General features: G+C 40.4%; 2 protein-coding genes and 1 non-coding gene across 4 annotated transcripts in view; 1 reads left to right on the forward strand and 2 right to left on the reverse strand.

The window, feature by feature from the left end:
- Positions 1 to 9425, reverse strand: part of plppr5b (phospholipid phosphatase related 5b) — an 89365-nt gene extending 79940 nt beyond the window's left edge. The window contains exons 1-2 of one of the 2 annotated variants that reach the window (XM_046371588.1): positions 9059 to 9425; positions 4936 to 5026 (exon numbers count right to left, since the gene is read on the reverse strand). In XM_046371588.1, coding sequence (XP_046227544.1) covers positions 4936 to 4998 — 63 coding nt within the window. In that variant the 5' untranslated portion in view covers positions 4999 to 5026; positions 9059 to 9425. The remainder of the gene's footprint in view (positions 1 to 4935; positions 5027 to 9058) is intronic. The other variant, XM_046371587.1, reaches the window with a different exon arrangement.
- Positions 9426 to 14309: 4884 nt separating this feature from the next.
- The window catches only part of LOC124049710 (phospholipid phosphatase-related protein type 4), a 46013-nt gene continuing 35662 nt past the window's right edge, over positions 14310 to 24660 (forward strand). Inside the window, exon 1 of the mRNA XM_046371645.1 lies at positions 14310 to 14702. Coding sequence (XP_046227601.1) covers positions 14631 to 14702 — 72 coding nt within the window. The 5' untranslated portion in view covers positions 14310 to 14630. The remainder of the gene's footprint in view (positions 14703 to 24660) is intronic.
- On the reverse strand, positions 18998 to 19089 carry trnar-ucu. The gene is given in 2 exon segments: positions 18998 to 19033; positions 19053 to 19089. It is a non-coding gene; the product is annotated as a tRNA-Arg (tRNA).

The raw sequence follows: 24660 nt of genomic DNA on the forward strand, positions 1-24660 counted from the left end.
ACCGTGGCTTATCAGAAGGAGGCATTCTCTAAGTTGGATAAAAGACTTGTGTCAGGATATCTCGGGCAGAACTTGGGGATATCACACGTTGAACTCTGTACTGATTGAGCTCAAGTTCAATAAATCTTTCAATGTAAGACATCCAGGTCCAGCATCATTTCTTCACTACTGCCATGCTGACATTTTCTCCCTAACAATACAGATCACAATGAACCGTGTGCATACATATCAGCATATGATCACTGTGTCCTGAGTCCTGCCCGTCCAGTTCAGGTTAGGGTTGAGGTTCTTGTCCAACTTTTAAGCAAACATGAACGTGAAGTTTCATAAGTTCTCAATAAAAGAACGCTTGAACAGCTATGACAACAAAAATATAACGTAACATATTTTTTTCAGTTCCAGAACGTGTTTGCAGCATGCTCTTATCTGCACCCAGCATGGCATCCCCACAAAGAGGGCTGGTAAACAGAGGGCAGGATGGCAGGTAAAAACCTGATGGATTCTTCTACGGTCTACCAGCCCACTGATGAGGCAGCCCACCAGGATTTTCCAGATGGTCAGTGCACCACTGCCAGCAAAAATGTGTACTATAACTGAATTGAGCTACAGAGTCTGGCCATGTATAACCCTCACGTTACTCTTGCAAACCTATCGTCTGCAGAGTGTGGAGGCTGTGCCCTCTAGTGGTGAATCCCTGAACAGCAAGGGCTCAGTCCTATTGTGACTGAGCCATTCATTTATCACAACAGACAACAAAACATGCACACTGCTAACGCAGGACTCTGAATTATGACAGAGCACAATTCAGATCTGTTTACTAAATACCCTTTTGACATTTGATGAGGCCCTAACTGCCTGTGATAACAAATAACAGAGAATGGACTACACAATTATTTCCCCTCACCCTCACTGTTGTAATCCCAGCAGATGCCTCAAATCAGTTTCCAAATGACAGGAGCTGAATGATGATGATGACTTTCAGTTGTAATTGCTAACTAATCTCTCCTGCTGAAGCTGGGAGTGGATGAATTTTCCATTACTAATACACAAAATGTACTGTAACATGCCAATGCTACATCCATTTCCAGGTTCCACTTCTCTGATGTGATTTTTGGATAATAACAGCAAAGAAAACCCCAAATATGCCTTCCAGGCAAAAGAAGGACAGAAGACTTACAAACTGGTACATTGTTTACATCACATTATTCCATGGCCATGAAAAGTGTTTCTCATTAACTGGACAACTTTCATTAAAAGGTGCCAGTGATTTAGTGGCTTATTTATCGTACTTCCACCTCATTGTAAATTGAACAGCAGTTGTTGTTTTTTTCTTTTTTTCTTTCACTGTCAATCAGATTAACCTAGCATCAAGACGTCACTTGAGGCTTTGGAAACTTGTCAATATTTAATATATTATTCCAATAAAGATTTTTTTTTTCTTGACAACAACATCCCCAGAAGAACTTATAAGCAAACATTGTCTGTGAATTCAAAGCCTGATATATATTATTCCTCTGCGGTCATCTTTACCTATTCAGCACAGATTTTCATAGATTTAGCCTTCAGACTGGGAGCTGAGAGTCACAGAGTAGGAAAGTCAGAAACTATTGAGAGACAGACCAACACACTGGGTCTAACTGGACATTTGTGCTAAATTTGGAGAACCTCCCTCATGGCATCCCTGTGTTATTGTGGTCACAAGATTAGAGCATACTGTATGGATGGACGGACAGACAGATGCACAACCCGTAAACATAATGCTACAGCTATCACCGGTGTGGAGGCATAACGATAAAACATAACTGTAAGTTACAAACCTCCCCACATCTTTTATTTGCTGCTTGTAAACCCACCACTTTCACCTGAATCATTAGTATTCAACACCTGGAAAAAATAAAATGTGGAGATTTCTGCTTAAAAAAATAGCATTTTAAAATCAAATTATTTATCAAATTTAGGATCTCTGGGCTTCAGAAGACTTGAATTGCACTGAAAGTGCTGTATGAAGCCATGTACTGTCTTTTGGTGAACTTTTCTGTGACTTTCTTTACTGTCTAACTGACTTTGCAGTTAATGTTCAGGGTCCTATGAATTAATAATGAGTTTTGTTTAAAAGTAGAAGGTGAAAAAGGATGAAAGTAAAAAAGAATATTTTTTTTCCCTTTTGTTCATTTCTGTTGTAGTCTGGAGAAATACTTAAATAAGTTGCTGGTAACACTTCTGAAGAAACATCACAAAGACTGAGTCAGACTAACTTTTGAGTTCACCTTCATCATTTGCTGTCCTCAGTCCACAAGCTTTCCAGTTTATCTCCTCAGTGTTGTGAGCACTTGTGAGTCTACTTCTTCAGGGATTTGCACATAGAATGAAAAGACATTACCCAAATCTACAATCTTTCAGAATTCAACAACATCTACATATCCACAGGGGGAGTTCTTACAGCCTCCACCGCATCAAAGCAGTTTTCCAGTGAGTTAACTCATGTTTACCACAGTTACAACAAGTTATCCAAAACAGAAGGTTGTTTGCCAGTGCCTTCCAAGTCTGTTAGGTCTGTCGGAACCACAGAAAGACTTTCAGGTAAAATTTTAGAATGCACCTAAAATGCACTATAACCTTTACAGGTGAACTTCGTTTGATCTTCTCTAAACTTTTCAATGCACGTGTCCAACTGTTTAATGTTTCAGTACTTATTGCATAACATGCTGTTCTCTAACAAGGTGATTAACCGCAAAAGTGTCTGATCCATGAATCGACCACTAAACGGTCTGGTTCACATACCTGGATAAACAGTACATGGCCATTGTAAGGCTTCAAACAGGATGTTCTCAGAGGGAAGTCGCCACTGAGTTTAGAGTGTCATAGAGTATCATCAGCAGGTTGCAACAAAGACACAGAAAGACTGGAAGAGTCACAGTCAGACCATTCGAAACCGCTTACATCAGCATGGTCTGCGTGCTAGACGATACCTGGCCATATCACCAGGCACAGGCGTCATCGTCTTGCATGGGCCAGGGAGCATTTGTGCCGGACGAGGAACCATTGGGCCTCAGTGCTGTTCTCTGATGAAAGTCGATTCACATTGAGCAGAAACGATGGCCAGCAACCGGGCTGGAGACGTCAAGGACAGCGCTATGCATCAGCCACTGTTGTCACCAGACGAGCTTGGAGGTGGCCACCACCACGCCACGTTAGAGTCTGGGCAGGTGTGTCTAGTCAATACAGAACTGCCCTACACCTTGTGAATGGTACTGTGACAAGCCGATACTGCCGGAATAACATCATTAATCCAGTCACTGTGCCTCTGCATGAGCAACACAGGCCTGATTTCATCTTCATGGACGACAATGGCCCAGCTCATCAAGGTCGCATCATCAGGGAACAGCTGCTGGAGGCTGGGGTACCTCAAAGGGAGTGTCCTGCACTTTCTCCAGACCTGAATCCCATAGGTTTTCTATGGGATATCAGCTGAGTCGTCTTGTAGAGGGTTGTAACCCTGCACCCCAGAACCTCAATGACCCGAGGGCTGCCCTTCAAGAAGAGTGGAATGTCATGCCTCAGAAGATAATAAGTCGACTTGTGATATCCCTAACTTTTTGTGAGTAGTGTATATGAATTCAGTGAGAAAGAGGTATGTCCTAATACTTTTGTCCAAATAGTATAGCTCCCATTAGTTCAGTTAAAGGTAGAGCAAGTGGACCAGGACCACAACTCACACTGGGAGTCAATGCGAGCAACGGGGCTCAGCTCAGCAGCCAGCAAAAACAGGTGGACATCAGACTGAACCCAACAAAACCTTTAAGAACAGCAAAGACTGGTTTATCGACAGGGGGTATATCAGGTGTAAGAATATTTGACATTTTGTGAGTTAGTTTTGTTTATGGATTAAACTAAACACTAAAAGAGATTGTGAAATGTATATATCTCCTAGAAATCCTGAAACTTCGGGTAGGTTATTGGACTATCGGCCCTAGAGGCAGAAATATGAGACAATATTGGCCGGGGATAGCTGGTTAGTATGCTAACTTTAGTAGATGTCTCAAAGAACATCAAAGAACATCCACATGGTTGCCAGAACCCAAGGTTTCCCCACAGAACATTGCTTTGTGTCTGTGTGCTAACTTCTCGTTTATTTCTTTACAAGGAAAACAGCAATAGTTCATTAGTGAATTTCATATGAAATTTCTTCTCTTTTCTCTATTCAAAAAACATGAACTCATTTTTGATGACTCTTCTTATCTAGAACCCAGGAAATTAAACAAATGTGCATCCAGTCAATTCATACAAGCTGACAGAGCATTCATCAGAAGAGCTGTGTGTTTGGATTTCCACTGACAAAAATTTCATTTACCCCTCTACAAATGTGCTTGCGTTTGTCTCTACATTAAGGTAAAGTAACGCAATGAGAAAGTGATTCAATGCTTGATGTTGCAGAGATGTGTGATTTCATTCTCCTGCCACTAGATGGTGATAGATTACTTTTTAAAGAAAAAAAACAGTACCAGGGGCATTCATAAAGCACTACAGATGAAGTCACGAAGTCACAATTATGCACCATTCTAAAATAGCTCCTAATGGGCAGAATTAGGAGACTTTCCTAAAAACAAAGGCTCCTGACAACTGTTTGGTGTAAGAGTTATTCACAAGGGATTTGAGAAGGTCTAAGAGAAATTAGATGTGGTCAAGATGACTCATTGCTGTCTGCAGCTCACAGTCTCTCAGCTGTCACAGTGAATGTCCTTCATTAAATTAAAGTTTTGGAAAATTTAAACATTTAAAAAGCATTTTTATACAGCAATAAAGTCAATGAGGACCCAATCAACTACTCACCAAAGTAACAACAAGTAAATGATGCTGGTTTCATTTCCAGCACAAGATGACTCATTAAATGATGAATGCATCTGTCTTACTGTGTCTTTATGAAAGGTATCTTACCTCTCCTCCCAGTGAGGTGTAGAGCTTCCTTCTCTCTTTGCTATTGAGTTGTTTTCTGGGCATGTTGAATTGCTCTTCTTACCAGCATGAACTGCAGAGAAAATAAGAGATGAATCAGAATAGACATAACGTGGACAGGTGTGCACAAAGGAATGACAGGGAAAGGGGGGTTGGGGGGGCATGCTGTGGCCTAGAGGTTGGAGAAGCGGCTTGTGATCGGAGGGTCACCGGTTCGATTCCCCCACCGGATGGGCAGGAAAAATTTGGGTGTGGTGGTTAATGTGAAAAATGCTCCCTCCCCCTCCATTAGCCGGCTGATGTGCCCTTGAGCAAGGCACTTAACCCCCAATATGCTCCCCGGGCGCTTGATGCTGCCCACTGCTCCTGTGTGTTTCACTGCATGTAATTTGCCAGGTGTTGCATGTGTGTGTTCAACTAAGGATGGGTCAAATGCAGAAGATGAATTCAGTGTGTGTATGTAAAAATATATATACTGTCAATAAAGCTGATTCTTCTTCTTCTTCTTCTTCTTCAAGCACCGCCTTTGGACAGACCATGTCATTGTCCAGGCTCAATACAATAAAGGTGAGGAAGGCTTCAGGTACAGGTGGCATCACCTCCAGGCTCCTCAAGTCCTGCACAGACCAGCTGTGCGGGGTAGTGGAGCACATCTTCCCTATGAGACTGAAGCTGGGGAGAGGACCACAGCTACGGAAAACTTCCTGTGTGGTATTGGTGCTGAAAATACAGCACCTAAAGGACCTAAACAACTACACACCAGTGGCCCTGACACCCCACCTCATGAAGACTCTGGAGAGGCTTATCCTTCTACACCTTCACCATCTGGCAAACCCATTAGTGAACCCACTCCAGTTCGCCTACAAGCCTGGCATTGGGATGGATGACACAGTTATCTTCCTCTGCTCGAGGACCACCCCCACCCTTGCATGATACTGACAGCACTGGGCAGCTCCTTCAGTGGGAGGCTGCTTCATCCCGAGCGTGTGAAGGAGCATTACCACAGGTCCTTCCTCCCTGCTGCTGTGAGACTGTACAACCAGCACTGCTCCAGGCAGACCCCATGCACTCCACCGCAATCACAATCTCACTAACTTAAGTGCAGTAACTCCACCACAATAACTAAAACCCATCAGACCACTATGCAACAACTTCAACAGATCGTGTGCAATACGGTAACCTTTGCTGTAACTTTTTGTACTGCTCTGAAGCACAAGTGGGCAGTCACTCGTGTGTGTTTTTCCTTTGTGTAGTTTTTCTTCCCTGGAAAGGAATTTAGTTAAATCTACTTTGTATAGTTTTGGCATATTTTCAGATTTGTATTTAACTCCTTTGCACCTTATTGCTGCAACGTACTTGTATAACATCATAAAACATATTGTCATCTCTTACACTCCTGTCTGCTCTGCTGAACTAACACTATGTACAATAACTAAAAACTGCATTCTGACTACTTTCCACTGGGTGGCATTAGTATGTAACTAATAACAAACCTGTAAGAGATTATAAACAAGACTTAAAATATCATTTTATTCTTGTCAGTATAAATTCCAAAGCAGTAATTATAATATAAACTCAACAAAAAAACTCAAACCTTTCATTTTTGCTCCCATTTTGGTTGAATTAAAGATTTTTATGCACACAAAAGATTTACAGTATTTCTCTCAGATCTGAAGCACAAATTTGTCTAAATATGTGTTAGTGAGCTCTTCAAGATAATCCATCCACATCTCAGCCTGTAAGTTGCAGAAAAAACACTTTCAGGGGAAGCAGTTTTTCAAAACCTTTGGTAAAAATGAATCTTTACAGAACCAAATATGTAAATGTAGGGCCGAGGCTTGAAAATACTGGTATCCCTCTTTAATGACTTCAGACATCACAAGAACCTGCATAAGTACATTCAAACCTCTGCAATGCTCCTTTAGTGTCCAAACAAACAAATGAACACACTGAGAGCAAAACTGTATTTACAGGCCAACCCAGCATGCACTTCCAGTTTGAACTCTGGTGACCTTTATCAAGTTGAGCAGCAGTCTGCCAGCCTTTATCACAGCGCCAACATAAATCACAGTCAGTCTACCCTAGGGGAACTATGTGAATCTGTTATTCAAGAGCAGTAGGGAAAATGGAGGGATGTTGAGGAAATAAATAATTGTTGAAATAGGCTGAAAACAATCAAAACTTATCTAAGAATTGCAAAAACAGAATTAAGTAAAAAATAAACAGGAAAAGGAATTCATTATGACTAAATTGGTTAAAATGTTCAATCTCATTTATCTGAGCCTTTGTCCTGAGATGTTTGTGTGAAGCCATCACTCCACCACTTGGTCACTTATTGTATCCATCCTCATCACATTCCTCACTGATGCATACAATGAGGCATATCTGCTGCACTACGCTTCTCCACACTGCAGCTAAATTTCCCTCTTCAAATGGTTTTACGCTCCTTAACATCAAAGACATTAAGTCCAAGAGTAAATACCAGTAAACAAATATAACAACTATCAGTATGTCAGCAGGCTACTGCATGAGTTGGACTTTCTTAAACTTCTTTCAAAGTATGGCTTGGCAGCTTGGCTCACAATTCCTGCGTGCGTGAATCCACCAACTACTGAACAGTACTGTTGAGAAAAATCACTATAGAAACACAATGTAAGTTCACTCTGTCTTGTTCAACATAATGTTACTAATGTTACATATCTCTGGAATACTGTATGTGAGCGGCTAACCACTTGCCGAAATGAGGGCAGTAATCCAACACTGAAAACCGTATGTCTTCTTTAAGTATTTAGCCACAACCACAACACAACAAATGTTGGAAGAGTTATGAAATATTAAATGATCCATCTCTGCTCACTACGTCTTTCTAAAACTTTCTTACCCTCAGGTGTGCAAAAACTGTGCAATGTTATGAGCTTCTTTAAAAAATAAAAAAAGTGAACTTATCGGTTATGTTATTGGTTATTATGAGAAGCAGATAATCATTGGTTATTGTATTGGCTAACAAAAACAATTACACCATGCATCCATTAGGTGTCACTGTTTGTGTGTCTTCCCCGCTCCCTCCCTTTTCCTGCCTGCCTCTCTCTCTCTCTCTCTCTCTCTCTCTCTCTCTCTCTCTCAACCTAACCATTCAAGGCAGATGACCACCCACCAAGAGCCAGGGTCCGCTACAAGGTTTCTGCCTATTAAAAGGAAACCACTGTTGCCAAGTGCTTGCCCTGTCATCAAGACCTCATGGGGGATTGTTGGGTCAATATTACACCTGCACTATTTGGAAAGTCTCATTAGATAACTTTTGGTTGTGGTTTGGTGCTATACAAATACACTGAACTGAATTAATTAGTCTTGCTAACTCATAAACTACATGGCTAGCTTGCCTTGCTTGTAACTTAAAGCTAGATCATACTGTAAGTGCAAAAGACTAAAGACTAAGACTAAATTATGAAAATGATCCACGTAAAACCGAGCCTGAGATGTGACTTTTAGTACCTAGTATTAGTCAGATACCAAAAAAATGGATCCTAAACTTCCCACAAGACAACTTGATAGCATTAGACCTTAGTTTCCAAACCCCATAAGGCTCTTTCACTTAATACTGATAATGTGTAGTCCATGACATCACTCTGACCTGTTCAGGGCTGCTCAGGTTTCTCAGACTTGACAAAACTCCTTCAGACACAGACCGCACTATCTAACAGTTCCCACAGACTGAATACAGGCCTGCTACTGTTCATGGCATTTAAGCTGTGCTTCTTCAGCATTCACTGAGTCAAACTGAGCATGTCTACTCGTTCCTTTAACTGGCATCAAGATAACACATTGACCAAGGGGATGCCTCATGAAGGCGCTAAGTTTGGTGGCTGTGCATGCTGAAAAACCACAGACACCAGACAGAGAAATTCACTTTACTGTATTTGTAGAAAGACAGTTCATCGCCCTGATAAGGCTCCGTGGTGGTGTCAGAAATGTAAGGTAAAATGTACATGTTATTCTGATGTTGACCGCCAACATGACACAGGCTACGGTTTGCTAAACCTCTCTTCCTGCTCATGTGGACACAAACGGCCACACATCTGAAGGACACCGTGGAGAGAGCTCCTACCTTGGACAGTTCCAGGAGTTTTTGTAGCCTCTTGGGTCTCAGCCGCTTAAACAGCAGTAACAACCTGGTTACATGTCCCGACAGAAACGACGTCCGGTGTCTGCAACTGTCACATCATCAGCTCACACCGATTCCGGTAGCTTCCAGCGTATCTCCGCACACTTTATCGCATCTTAGTTGTTCTTTTAACTACCGGATCCTTGCTGGTGCATGCATTGAGTTCCGCGCTTAAGACGCATGCGCGCCATAGAGCCGTCTGTGGTGCGCTGAGACGAATGCTGCCTTCAAGTAATGTCGGAAAGGACAGAGGCTGAGTAATGGCCCAGGAAAATGACTATCCTGCGATTCACTGGCGATACAATATAGATTTTATTCTTCATTTTTTATTACTATTATTTGTTATTTTGTATTTTGTATGGTGCACAGGAGAGAGAAAAATCCGGAGTCAATTTCCTTGTATGGTCACACGTACTTCGCAAATAAAGCTGATTCTGATTCTGATTCATACATCCTTAGTAGTCAATAGCGCAAAATTGTAAGTAAAAAGATTACACCTGTCTGTCAGAGCTCTCTCAGCAGCCGGGCCATGTGACCTATCTTCTGCTTTGCAGAGAATTGTTGGTATGAATAGCCAGAAAGCATGCTGGCTTGCATACTGCAAAATATGACCAGATGCAGAGGGACATCCTGCTTTGTTAGCATACTGCATTTGGCATGATTAATCGTTTCCTAGCATACTAAATAGTATGGCGGTATGGGCAATGGAATGCAGCCTAGATTTAGGAAAACAGTTCACTGTTCCTCACTGCATGTTAAGAATCTGAAATTTACTTTCCTTGGCAGTGGCAGCACTATACCAGACAGGGGAAGTGAGGATGGACTCAATAGTGGTATTTAAGTGCACCATCATCTTTGCCATCATTGTCTTCTTGGTCAGGCAGCTGTCCTCGCTTGACATCCTGGGTGATGATGGTGCCAAGGAAGAAGAAGGACGTGGGAAAGTGCTGACTGTGGAGTCACACAGAATGATGGGAATGGGATAGGCTGGGCTCTTCATGAAAATTCCACTGTCTTTATTGAGTTCCAAGTTGTTCTGTTGTCTGCAGTAGGCCACCAGGTGGTCAGATGGCCACCTGCAAGCAGACTCATCCCTCATCAGCAGAACAGCACTCGAACGGCACTCAAATAACATCATTCTCACATATTTCAGAGTGACAAGGCTGTTGTCATTAAATTCTGTGGTCCTTCATATTTTGGGCACAAGCATAATGGTGGATGAGACATATCATGTCTCCTGTGAGATGTTGAGGATACTGTATTTGTGGACACCAAAGACACCTGGTCACCAGAGTGCTTCACTGTGGAGAGGAGAGACAAAAGCCTGTTTTGCACAGTCTGTTTGAGGCAGAAATGTTGCACCACCTCTCCACCTGTTTTGTATGAAAGGTACAAACACAGAATGGAGGGGCATTATTGTCCTGCCTTTAAGTCAGTAGCAGAGTAGTGACAGAGCATCTGCTTAAAAAGAGCGAGACTGTAAGGGACACAACCTATTATATGCACTCTTGCATTATATGCCATGGCTATGTAGAAAGCCTTGGTGAAGGTGAAAGCTGTTATAGTTATAGATGTCTGTGTAGTGGTCAGGTACACCAATACTTTTGTCCATATAGTGTATCTAAAATCACACACTGGGTAATTATGCCAGCACTGTTTGGTTATTGTAAAAGAACAAAGCTGGCACAATGATCCGGCCGCATTGTGGGATTGTGTTTAACAAGGGCTACGGTCTGGCAGCAGCTGAGCTGGGCTTCAGCCTATGCTCCAGTGCTCCAGTAGATGCTCAGATCCAATTAAAGACAAAAGTACTTGCCTACAATGCAAGGACTGGCTCAGACACTTGCTACATCTGGAACATTTGCCTGTCCACCACTCTGCTAATGACAATCATTTTGCTTTGCTTGCAGAAATTCTACTGGCTCTGTTGCAGAATGCTAATCCATTCAGACTGTACCTTGCATGTTCATTGTGTAAAGTCCATGGCACAAGTATATTTAACACCTTTTTGCTAGCTAAGCAGTACATAATCCGGGTGCAAAGTAACACTGCGGTCATCAATATTCGGTACATTTTACTGTGTGTTGATGAATGTTTCTTTCTGACACAGACACTGTCTCCCAGACACAAGTACCTGACCTAAACTTTAATATACAACAGGATGTCTTTTGACTTGGAAATTTCAGGTGTCAAACAGAGTGAACCGTGAAGGCAACATTGCCCTTATATGTGACTGTTCCAGCAGGAGTAACAAGAGTCTTATTGACACACATGCACACACGCACACACACAGACTTACTCTGTTGGTGTCCATTTACCAGGCCAGCAGTGAGAAGAAACCTTGGCAAGCAGCTTGGGTGTCAAAGCTGAGATGTTAAACCTCAAAGTGTACCACAGGCTCTGTCGCAACAGCTTGTCTCGTCACATTCACACACTCGCTGAAATGCTGACAATTAATCGTATTAATTAGCACACAAACGTGTGGTTTTTGAACACTGATGTTGGTAGTTTTATACTGACATGACATGTCCACAAATACTTGCGTGTTTATTTGATCAGTTTGGGATAAAGTACTCATATCGATGTGATCAGGCTTTCCTCAAGGTTTTGGGGTGTTTCTGTGGGAATTTTTGCCTATTCATACCAAAGGTGTTCCATGGGGTTGAGGTCTGCTTGTCCTGAATATCCTATATATATCCGCCTTGACCGGTTGGGTTGAGAAATACTACTACTACTACTACTAATAATAATAATAATAATAATATAGCAGGAAAAGTCCTTCACAGATTTAAGAACTAATGGCACAGAAAATGTCTGAAAACTGCCTTTTTGTATGCTCAGCTGTGAACTACAACTTTTACAGTCTCAGAAAGCTGAAAAGAGTATTAAAATATAAAATGAAAAAAAAAATAAACAGGGTGTATCTCACAACAATAACAGACCACATGTATATATGAAGTGTGTCTGCTGAGTCACCCAATGACGTGTCTGTTCTAAGTTTAAGTAAGCTGACAGTTGACCTTGTGAAACTCATTGCAAGTCTATTGGGCTTTGGCCTTTCATGTCATTTCGTTTTATGATAATTATAGCAGCTGGTATAGCACCAACAACAGGCAAACTGGCTACAGATTCTGCAAGGTGGTGTAAGGTAAGGTCACACTACACTTTGAATATTTACTCTGACTCTAATTCACTTCAGCTGAAGCCCATTTATTATCCATATAAGAACCATGACACCAATTTTTTCAGGTATGAATATGGGAAATTTTGTTGAATGGAAGCTAATGGGATCGTACTTACCATTACAGTACACCTGTAACTTTTTGTGCACGTATGTATGTATTTTAAATGTAAACTATTATATGTTTGAGGCTAGTCAGTGGTGGATGACATATTAGATATTCAGATCCTTGACGGACATAATGTGAAAATCTTTCTTTCAAAAGTATCAGCAAAATGTAGTAGTGAAAGTATCAAAAATGAATGTACTAATTATGTGGATTAGTGCCTTTCTGAGTATTATATTTATACACCTTTGCATCTATCTTTCTTTCTCTATCATTAAATACATATTTACATTTATTTTACGTTAGACAAATGCACATGTATATGGAAGTTTCATGTTTACACAGAAATGCATTAGTGAGAAAACCACCGGCCAATAAGACTCCACCCTCAAAACATTAACATACCACCTTAAGTTTAAGTATCAATGATCAGATAGTGAATCTATGTAGTGAAAAATTACGATGAAAAGTTAAGGTGTGATGAAGAAGACCAACGAGCATGCTAAGATATAAAGCAATACATGTGCAAAAGGCTACAAAATATAATACAAGTGTTTGGATATACCAGTGGATTAATGGTTAGGAAACAGAAGGTGAGTCTTGTGAGGGAAGCCACCAGCGTTTTGCCAAAATTCAAAGTGCTTTGTGTGGCGCCACACTAACACTGCCAATTTCTCAACAAACAACATCCCCACAGTGAAGTGTGGAGGTGGGAAAATCATGCTGTGGGGATGCTTTTCCCTTGCATGGACTGGGGTTGGATTGAAGAGATCTGTTTGACGTGAGGGAAGAATGGATGAAGCAAAATACAGACAGACACTGCAAGAGAACATGGTTTAATGCCCCTTTCAGCAGGACAATGTACAAAATACATAATGTACAGTACATATATATATATATATAGCTAATTAGTCTGTGGTTTAATCATATTGTATAAGTCATATGTTTGAATAGACTATAACATTAAATCTGCCTGTAAAATCAGTATAGAAATTAAAATTCTTTCCTTACAGAGAATTGAAATACAACTGAATTGAATTGAAACAAATATTGGGAATGTAGCTGGAGGAAAATGTAAGATAGTTCCCTGAAGGTAAAGCAGCATCCAATGGAAATACCACAAATTACTCAACATTGTCGTAATATTCTCAAGTACAGTACTGACTGTAGGTGGTTACTTTCTACAGCTGGTCATCATATGGTGCTGAATTTGAGGAGGAGGATTAGAACAAATGCTGAAGTAATAAGAAACAACTTGTAAGGTCAAATAAAACACTGTGAACTGTAGTGCCGTCAACATTGCTGGATGTGTGGATCAAAATAAAATATTAATATCTTCTGTTAACGAATGTTTGGATTGTCCTCTGTGTGGCTGCATGGCGGCGCTGTTGATCTCGCACAAATTACAGCTTTTGGTACAGTGGACTATAAATCACATTGCCTGGTGACGTGTGGATTTAGAATCACTTTATTGGCAGTATATATATTTTTACATACACACACTGAATTTGTCTTCTGCATTTAACCCATGAAGTGAAACACACACAGGAGCAGTGGGCAGCATTAAGACCCCGGGGAGCAAATTGGGGGGGGTTAAGTGCCTTGGTCAAGGGGCACATGGGGAGGGGGGCGTTTTTGCACATTAATCACTCATCAATCACCACACCCAAATTTTTCCTGCCCGTCCAGTGGGGGAATCGAACCAGCGACCCTCCGATCACAAGCCGTTTCTCCAAACTTTAGGCCACGGCTGTCCCTAAGCATGTGCAAAAGAGGTCATGAGACCTGACATAACATGATGTATTGTGCAAAATATGTTTTTTGGTTTGTTTTTGTTTTTTTAATTGTGTGAAACTGACAACTGCTTCCAGTTATTCATCCATTGTCAATGTCAGCAGTCCAAACCGTATACCGTCAGCTCCCCGCTTCCATGTGCGCCTGCGCTCCCTCTCCTCCTCCTCCTCCTCCTCCCTCCGCGATGTGGCTCCGTTTTCTACTTGACATCCCAACGGAAGACATGCCCAGAATCAAACCCGGGGCTTCTCACTAGCGGAGATTAAGGCCCCCACGAGTCTGGGCTTCATACAGACCGGCAGGTTGTCCTGAGCATCCCGCTTCGCACCGCGGCAATGGAGCGCTCCTGATCCCAACACAGGACGCCTGGAGAGCTCAGCCGTCGTCTTCTGCCGTCGCCTCTCAGATCTGTGTGGATATTTCGAGCCTTGACCATGTCTGCGAGAGAGAAGGGGATCCTGACCAAAGACAGCGTCAGCCTGCTTCCCTGTTTCTATTTTGTGGAGGTGGGTTGATGCTGCATGCTTCTCATTCGAAGCCGTTCTGCGTCTCCATCCAAGAGGATGCAGTCGGATGTGCTCGTGTAGAACAGGGACTACAGATCCGTTAGTAAAGATGGGAATCAGCTTCTACTATTTTCATATGTAGGTCAACATTAAAACGCAGCACACCGTAGAAAATGATTCCATGCATACAGTATGCGAGGTGATTTTCCTCCAGTAAAAGCCGTTTTCTCTGTTGCTGGTACAACGAAGCCACCTGTACTCATAATGTAAATAAACAGCTGGGCAGTATTACAAAGAAATGCATTTCTGTTTTTGTTTTCATCAGTTATATATTTATATCTCGCAGATACTGGTACGGTAACAGTTGGACCTGCATACTGTGTGTATTCACACATACACATGCCTCTTGAACATGAACACACTGAATGATGTTTTTTGTTTGTTTTTTTTTTTTTTTCCTGCGTAATTTTTAATTTGAATTCATTTTCTGGCAATCACAGTTCTATATTTTGATCATTTCCATCATGTTCACAATGCATTAGGTCAAGGTGCTGAAAATGTGTGCAACATCAACAAATTATTTTCCATGCAAACAGACCAACGCACATATGCACATATGCACAAGACGAAACCGTCCTTCTTCCAAACAGAATGGCAGACTTACACTGTCAAGTAGGTTTAAATAAGAGTCTGTGGTGACAGGGCAGTGCAGCCATGATGGATGTGGATGGGGGATTCCATAGTGGCAACACTGTCTTTTAATATGGGGCCAGTGAAACAGGCTCTGATTGATGATTTTTTTTTTTTTATGTTGTTTTGTTTGTTTTTTTTTTTAAGATTATCAGGTTGAAAATAATGAAAATGGACTGATGATTTGATTTAAGTACAGATTGCATGTAGCTTGTGGTGACAGTCGCTCATTCCCCTGCTGTGCACTTTATGCATGCTCTAGTTCACCACTGGCCTGTGGCTCTCCACTCAAACTGGCATCATGGACAGTTGCTGCTAATAGTGTATGATGGAGGCTGTTGGAACGACTGCATCGTCCCTGTGGATTTTTCTCTTGAACGGGGGATTCCCTTGATTTTGTTTTCTTTTTAGAATCTTTCATTTACATTTCAAAGCCACTACAATTACAGTGAGTAAGAAATGTCAGCCTGGAGCTTTTCAAATACTAAAGCTGCCGTTCACTGGAGGAATTCTTGCTCACTATTTTTACAAACAACAGGAAGCATTTATCTAGGTCAGTGCTGAAAGTTAATTCTACTCAGTGAGCTACAGCACTTGTGCATATAGTCCACTCATTCTCATTCCTTGAGTGTGTCTGTGTGTCAGTGACTGGTTCTTCAAGAGCCGAGTCGGTGGCCTGTTCAGCTCAACCCCATCCCGCTGTCCTATCAGCCGTGACTGCTATGTCCTAGTGGATGTGAAGTGGACATCAGAGTGTGCCTATCATGATGTATCTCTACACCCTGGAGAGATTTACCTCTGCAATGAGAACTCATGCTCCAATGATGATGGCTTTGGAGTCAGAAAAAGCAGATCTCACACTAGACCTAGATGTAGTTTTGCTGTACTGTAATAAGTTAGCCCTGTACACAACTACATCCACAAACCAACATCAGTTGCAACACCATATGCGATATGTTAAAATTGAGCATTTGATAAGATAAGATAATCCTTTATTAGTCCCATAACTGGGAAATTAGTGTTACAGCAGCAAACAGGATATAGAGTGTGCAAAGCATTCAAGGATAAGGGGAGGAAGAGCATTTAAAACACAGGAAACGAGTACCTGCAGCTGTACACAGTACAGAAAAGAAAAACACTATTCACACTAGAGTTCCTCAAGTTATGATTAGTGGATGGATTGATTATTGTACCGATTTGTTTCAGGGACTAAGGGACCAGGTATGTAGGTACTGATCAAAGTGGTAGTGTTACATGAGTATCTTCAGATCTTTCTGGCACCGTGCAATCACAAGAGCTCTGAATGACATCTCATGCTTTGTTCAACAGTGCAAATAGGTCTGGTGTTGTGCTGGTGCTGTGTTCATGTCATGTGGAATGGATGGCAGAGACAGTAAAGTTTCCCATTGACATCACGATCACCTTCATCACCGTGCAGGTTGTATGACTGCAGATTCAGTCATGTGGCATTGTCCCTTTAAAAATACTGTGAGGTGAAATTATGGCTTTGTTAAATTGCAGTTTTTGACAAAATTACAAAATTCCGAAATTGCAGCCACAAGAGTCTGGATGATATCTTCTCACTTACATAAGTGGCTGTAGTAACATCAAGATGTTTCTTGGATTCAAAAAAGTAAATTGCTGTGTGAGACAGTTACATAACAAGTCACTTCAAAGTGGTCAGGGCAGAAGAAAAGTGGTTAACATGAACATGATGTTGGCAGTTTATTCTGATTTAGTGGAAGTAACAAGTTGTAAACTAAAAAGTTAAATATTTATCAAGTTTAATAAAAGTCCTTGTATAAGAATTAATTGTATCAGTAACAAAAAGGAGTTTTTATTCGGTCACTACCTCCTCTGTTGACCTTCAAAAATCATTATTTGTGCTTAAAAACAGGTTTACCATGTGCTATAATGGTGTTCTCTGAACTACAACCACAAAGTGATTGTAGTGAACATTAGTGACAGATGCCAGTAACGTTTGTAACTCCCTTTAAAGAGATTTCACACATGAAAATCATCTTGCCAGTGAAGTGCACTACTGAGCTTGTGAATGCAGTCGTAAAACAGTTCTCATGGTTCTGGATGAACTTTGTCAAGTCTGAGCAAATAACCCTGATGATGTCATAGTGATGTAATCAGGGTTAACTTAGGCGGTAGCTTGGAGGCTTGGATTTTTCAACAGAAAGCCTTTGTTACCAACTGGAGGTAGTTCAGTTAAAGGTAAAGAAAAATGTTTACCAGGCAGGGAGAAATGAATACAATGAAACAACTTGAAAAATGGCTTAAGTTTCATTATGGGAATTGTAGAATTCAGGAAATTCTTGAAATTGTGACATGTACTAGAGACTAGAGGTCAGGATATGTCAGCCTTTGCTGTATTGGATTTGGATTGCTTTTTTAATCTTTTTATTGTGAGTTTCTCAGCTTTCTAGGGCTTTTGAGCAGCATCGCTAGCTGGATGTTCAGTCACAAGAGGTGGCAAATTAAAACTGAAGGGCGCAGTACTCTTTTCCGTCCATCTTCCTCCACCCCCACCTAGCCAGAAAAAGGGAAGAATGTTTGGCCCAAATACTTCCGTCACTAAAATCATTGGATTTCTTGATATAAAGTCCTTTAAATTTAGGTATATATTAGTTTTCATCTCACTGCAGATTTGGTCACATTCAACAAAACTCAACAAAATGATAAATATGATATGTTAATTAGCTGGGTTGATCTGATTTCTACAAGTATATAAAGCAGTTGTAATCTGACAGGATAGTGAACTAATGTAAGAGACTGTAATATAATTACTGTAATCACATTACTGGTAATCAATTATGAGCCAGTTTTAGTCGATGGAAATTCCATATGTGGCATTGAGCAGTTGCAGATGTTCTTTGTGTTCCCTCACCTAGCCGACTATCAGCAGGATAGTTCTCCCTTGTGAGCCGGGTCCTGCTCAAGGTTTCTTCCTGTTAAAAAGGAGTTTTTCCTTGCCACTGTCTGCTTGCTCAGGGGTTCAGTCTCTGGGTCTCTGTAAAGCATCTAGAGACAATTTTGATTGTATAAGGTGCTATATAAATAAATTGAATTGAAATTATAACAGGCTGGCTGCTCTACTTTAATTTGGACTGAGTGGTGAAATGCAGTGAGGCTCCATTTTGAAGCCTCAGGCTGCTTTTCCTCCAAAGTGGAACAAATGGAAGCATGAGGAGGGCTGGACAACTGTTATCTAAAACTGGGGGAAAACAAAAGATTAAATCAAAAGTATAATTGTAGGGAGGGATGTGGCCATTAGCCTAGATAAAAGATAAAGAGTATAGTGCACCTGCAGGAAAGATTAAGACTGGGTTACAGTACCTTAGAATCAGAATCAGAATCAGAATCAGCTTTATTTGCCAAGTATGTGTGACCATACAAGGAATTTGACTCCGGATTTTTCTCTGTCCTGTGCACCATACAAAATACAAAATAGCAATAATAATAATAAAATGAAGAATAAAATATTTACAAGAAAGGGAAAATATATATATATATACACACATGTAGTGCAAACAGTGGAATGAGGTAGTGCAAACAGTGTGATGGTTCACACATGGCAGGTGGTTTACGGAAAAATGCGACTCCGGTGGGACTCGAACCCACAACCTTTGAATCACTTCTCAAGTGCTTGACTAGAAGTCCAATGCGCTATCCATTGCGCCACAGAGCCACCTAACCCCAGACAGTGGCAAAGAAAAACTCCTTTTTAACAGGAAGAAACCTTAGGACTGTTTACTTACAGAGCTCTTTTGTTGAGGCACTCATCACTTTTGTTTTTTCATCTTTTCTGATACATATGGTCGTTCTGTCAAATGAGGTTTTCTTGGTCCTGCTGTGACTCGGCAGAGCTACATGTCAGACTTCATGCTGAACCTTGACAATTTTACTCAGTGCGAAGCCTACAAAACATATGAAGATTTTGAGATGCTCTCGCAGTAGCGGTCCATCTTTCTTCTCAGTCACAAATGGCTTGCTGGCAGGATCTCGCAAATGCCTTGAGTTAGTTAAATCAAGACGGCATGACAAATTTACATTTGAACTCCAAGAACAGCTGTGGAGTATCTCCTGTGGTGTGTTTGGCTAAGGAAACTAAAACGTAACAGAGCTAATAGCTTACAGCAAAGCTAAACACACAGCAGGACCGAGAGGTTCCGTTCAGAGGAACACGAAGTGTTAAAAAGTACTGCAGTTTAATGTGTCAACACAATATGTTTGCAGTGAATAAATGTACTGAAGTACTTCAGCTGAGTGTAGTTTGGAAGTAAAAGCACTTTGAGTTGGGAGTTGCAAACATTTTACATCAGTGTACATTTGACCAAACTCCTGTCAGAGATAAAAGTTATTAGGTACAACCTAATCACAAACACAAACATCCTATTATATCTTTAATAGCAAATGTACGAATACATCTGCTGTCTTTATTTACAGAAAAAGATTTGTGAGAGAAAATGCATCACTCAACAAGGACCAACAGAATGGTGACTCTTCTCAGAGACATCTGCTGATCACCACACATCAGTTCTTAGTCAAACTTTGATTTTTATCTTGTCAACATTTGAGTATCTAGAGCTTCAGTATTTGAACTCAGCAGAGGAAGGTGCAGCTGTTCACTGAATGTCAGATACATTTAATGAGCATTACATTCTCATACCATCTTTTTTTCCGCTTTAATTTAAAACTGTAGAGTTTGTGATTTATTTTAACAGTCACGCAGGTGGTTTTAACGTTGTGGCTGATGATATTGTGATTGGCTGGGGGCTACAAGCTTACTAGCCAAAGGCTGGTGCTCAGAAACGCCGCTAAGACAGTAAAATAATAACAACTGTAAGAAGAAAGTGCACATACAGACAGGTTCTTTGCAGAGAGCGCTGCACATTTCTAGTGGGTAATAAGTGATTATTGAGAGGTGTTGCTGATGCTTCAACTACGCACAATCATATTTTTACATTATACTAATCCTTTTGGAGATAAATCCACCCATATGGGGGTTGCACTTACAGATCTGAAGTGGGGTCCTTGTGGGAGGGTCCTCGGCACAAAGTGGAATGATTTATTTTCACTCTAACTCCATCCATAATGACAGAGTGTGTGACTACTCTAGTCATGGGTTTCATACGCTTCCTGTATTAAAACATCTAAAAGCAAAATTCTTTATCTTCTTCTCAAAATCTTACCAAATGGGGATCGGCTGAAAGTGACACAAATTAGACAAAGTCATTTTTTTTGTGTAATTTTACTATCTTATTACAAAAGTAATAAATTGTATTTTTTATCTCAAGTATTGCATACCATTGCAGACTTAAAACAACATCACATAAAGTCCTGATAAACTGTGTGTGTAAGGAGCAAAAGAAGCCTGTCAAATCAGCAGCTGCAACAGAGAACAATGCAATCACATTTTCATATCGTTCATAAAAAAGAAGGAACTGGTGGAAAGCATTTGTATTAGTATTAAATGTCATGCTGACTGTTTTGTTTTTATCTTAGACTTCTTTCACATCTGTCTGTCAGCTTTGTATTTACATGTGTTCTAAAGTGTGTTCAGCAAACTCTCATCACCAGAATTCTCCTTCTTCAAACTCATTCATTCAGATTAAGGCTTTTTAATCATCAAAGTTTGGGTTTTTTGGGGGTTTTTTTTGCCTCATATGATTTTTTTTTTTTTTTTTATTTAGCTTTTATTTTACCAGGAGAATTGACCCATTGAGATTAAAAATCTCTTTTCCAAGGGTGTCCTGGCCAAGTGGCAGCACAAGTTACAAAGTTTAAAATTTCAATTTGATTAAAATAACAAATCAATTTGTCAATTTGTTGATGAAGGTACTGTTAGTCACTTGTATGACATTGCTGTTCCACTCATAAAATGTTCCTCATGAAAATACCAGGAAATTTTAAATATGTCAAAATCACATGTAGACGCCTTTTTAGAACAGTTATATTCATATTACCGGCTCTTGCAGGAAGAAAATGACTCTTTCAGTTTAAGATAATAACAGGAATAGCCAGTAACTGGGATTCAGTTAGAAGACTCTATGTGTCAATGCTGAAAAGATCACGCAGCCCCACTCCTGTGTCCGACCTGGTCGAATTCATGAAAGGTTCTTCAGAATCAAATCAAGAGGTAAAAACCTGCAAGATGCGGTCCGGCTTTTGAAATGCTTTTTTATTGCTGTGTTGATAGAAAACTTTCCACATCTAATCAGGCTTTGAAAACCCATATCAGATTGCCCAAGGGCTGGCAGACAAACAGAAGGAAACAGTGAGAAAGGAGGACTGACATTGCCAGAGATCCAGTCAGCATGAAAGAGGATGATATTGAGATAGGACAGCAAAATATGTGACACAGATAAAGTGTTTGCCTGTGAGCGAGACTAAGGGAATGAGGGTGAGACAAAGAGAATGAGACACAGAGAGAGCTAGCTGGCAGTGAATGTTAGCAGATGTAGGCCAATAGAGCACCTCTGCTGAGCTGAAGTCTCCCAGAGGAACCGAGGCTGTTCAGAGAAAGAGAGCGTAAGGAATACAAGACATTCTGCTCTGTGATTTATCACAGGAGGCCTTCAGCAGACTCACTCATCACAGCAAAAACTAGTTAAAAAACTAGCTAGTTTATGTGCGATTTGGTCATTTAGTTGGTAAAACTAGAGACTGACTAAAAGGTCAACTAGTAGTAACAACAAAGTCAGGCAGAAGCACCTTATTTGCAGCTCCCAACTGTTGTTCTGTCATTAATCTCAAGTTTTCATTTGAAGTCCCTGTAACTAAGTACATTTACTCAAGTACTGTATTTAGGTACAAATTTGAGGTACTTTATACTTTTACTCCACTAAATTTTAGAAGGAAATCTGAATTGTACTGTACTCCACTCCATTTATTTGACAGCTATGGTTACGAGTTTCTTTTCAGATAAATAGTTTACATGTAACAAGCATGTTGATTTTTTTGCAAATTGCATTCTTATACATTCACTCTCAACCTAGATGTATATATAGCAGTTCAAATTTGCTTCACCTGAACCAGTTACACCTTTAAAGTCCTGTTTGCATGTACCAAACCAATATCAAGGTATAACACAGCTTATTTTGCCTCTTTTTTCTTACTTGTTTTCTTTCTTTTTTTATTCTTTTACATTTACATGGTCGAAAGAATAGACTTGAAGTTTGATTTTAATATATAATATAATACATAATAAGATAAGAACTTTATTGATCCCGCAGGAAATTGTTGTGCCAGGGTTGCAATACAAAGAAGCATACAAAAGCAGAAAGTAATTTTCCCACAAAATATAATGATATATACAAAAATAACAGAGTATGTAGTATATACATGAGGTATAGATAGATAACGGCACATAAGGTGCAGAATGGCAACAGCTAAGGTACTGATACAATCTTAAAGTTTTAACTGCAGTGCAGGATAAATTGTTCAAGGATTCAAGGATTCAAGGAGCTTTATTGTCATTTCACACACGTAAAACATGAGTGGAACGAAATTAGTTTCCCCGGTCCCAGTATCAGCCCAGTTTCTTAACAAAATAAATATAAATATAAACAATGCTATATAGTATAAAAACAGTGTAATATAAGTGAAAACAGTAGATGATATAAACAACAGTATAAACAGTAGTGCAAAATGGCTGACAGGGTAGTGCAAAATGACCGTAGTGCAATGAACATGAGCAGTTTGAGTTCTGTGCAAATGCTGCATTGTGCAAAATGTTCCATGGGTGGTTGTTTGTGTATTTGTTGGTGTGTGAGGTGTGAGTTTGGCAGCAGGGGCTACAGAGGACCTCCAGAGTTCAACAGTCTCACAGCTTCTGGGAAGAAGCTGTTCCTCAGTTGTTATTGTCCTATGTGGAGAAAGGGGATGAGTTGAAGAGTTTGATAACCACAGGGAGGAAGGACTTCCTGTGGCGTTCTGTGGAGCACCTCGGTGGTCCCAGTCTACAACGATAATAGTTATCTAAGGATCATTACATCGTCAGGGAGAGTGAGTCAGAAAACTGCTGACAGTTTGTTTATTTGCTGGAATAATAAACAATATAAGAGCTGTATAGATCAGGTGATCAGTTGAGTGAGTGAAAAGAAACGTGACGGAGGACAGATGTGTACAGTCAGAACTTTAAGCTGAATATAAGCAATACCACCTCCATATGCCTGTCCTGACACCTGTGGAAGTAATGATATAGAGGGCAGCTACATACAGCAGGGCTTTGATCACAGCTGCTCACAGCAGAAGGAAAATTATCCGTTCATAAGACTAATCTTCCTCCACGAGAAATGCAACTGCATGCGAAGCGCAGGACATAACAAATCAGTCAGCTCCAGGTCTAAGCACTTCTGCAAAAGTAAGCGTGAACCCAAACTGCCTCCTAAAACTTCTTAGTAAGAACTCATTTGACTTAAGTTAGACTCAGATGTTGGAACTTTTCTTTCATTCCTGTCAGCTGATGACAGGATTTCTACATACAGTACAATCAGAATGCAATCATTCTTCCAAATCACTACTTTAGCAACTAGCAGAGGCATATTTCCTTCTCTTTCACCCAAATCTTCATTAGTTCACTTCAAGAAATAACATTCAATTATCTACAGAGGCTTGAATTTGGTACCAGTCAGGCACCTCAACTTACTGAGAAAGCTCTGTGACTGTCAGTGCTGTTGGCCCATCACCCACCAAAAACAGCTGCCAACCAAAGCCCTCTGGAGCATGCTTTCCATTTTTACGTTTGTTATTCAGACATCACTGTCTCTTTCCTGTTCTCCCATCTCTGTAATCACTGAGGGCAAGCCAGGAACACACGAGAGCCAGGAGAGGGGAGTGTTTTATGGCTGAAGGCTGAACACTTCTTCAAATTTAAACTCTCAGTGAAGTAAGTGTGAAATACCATGTGCATGATCCACTCATAATCCTGTTTTCAACACTGAACATTTACAGTTTATATAGTTACTTGTATATGGTGTTCATACCTCAGCTGCAGTATTCATAATTTATCATTCATTTATAATACATATATATATATATATATATATATATATATTATTTCTTGCATAGTGTTTAAGTCTAAATCTATTTTTTCTATTATGGGCCTATCCTTTCTTTTAAACGACTTGACTCCAAGAGGACCCTGCACAAGAATTCTTATGTGACAGGACTGTTGGTTTGTGCACAGATGGCAAATAAAAATCTTGAATCTTGAATCTTGAAGTGTAAAAAGCAAAAGATCAAATCCACATTCTGC

This window comes from Scatophagus argus, chromosome 18, assembly GCF_020382885.2.
Source record: "Scatophagus argus isolate fScaArg1 chromosome 18, fScaArg1.pri, whole genome shotgun sequence".
Taxonomy (NCBI): Eukaryota; Metazoa; Chordata; class Actinopteri; family Scatophagidae; genus Scatophagus; species Scatophagus argus.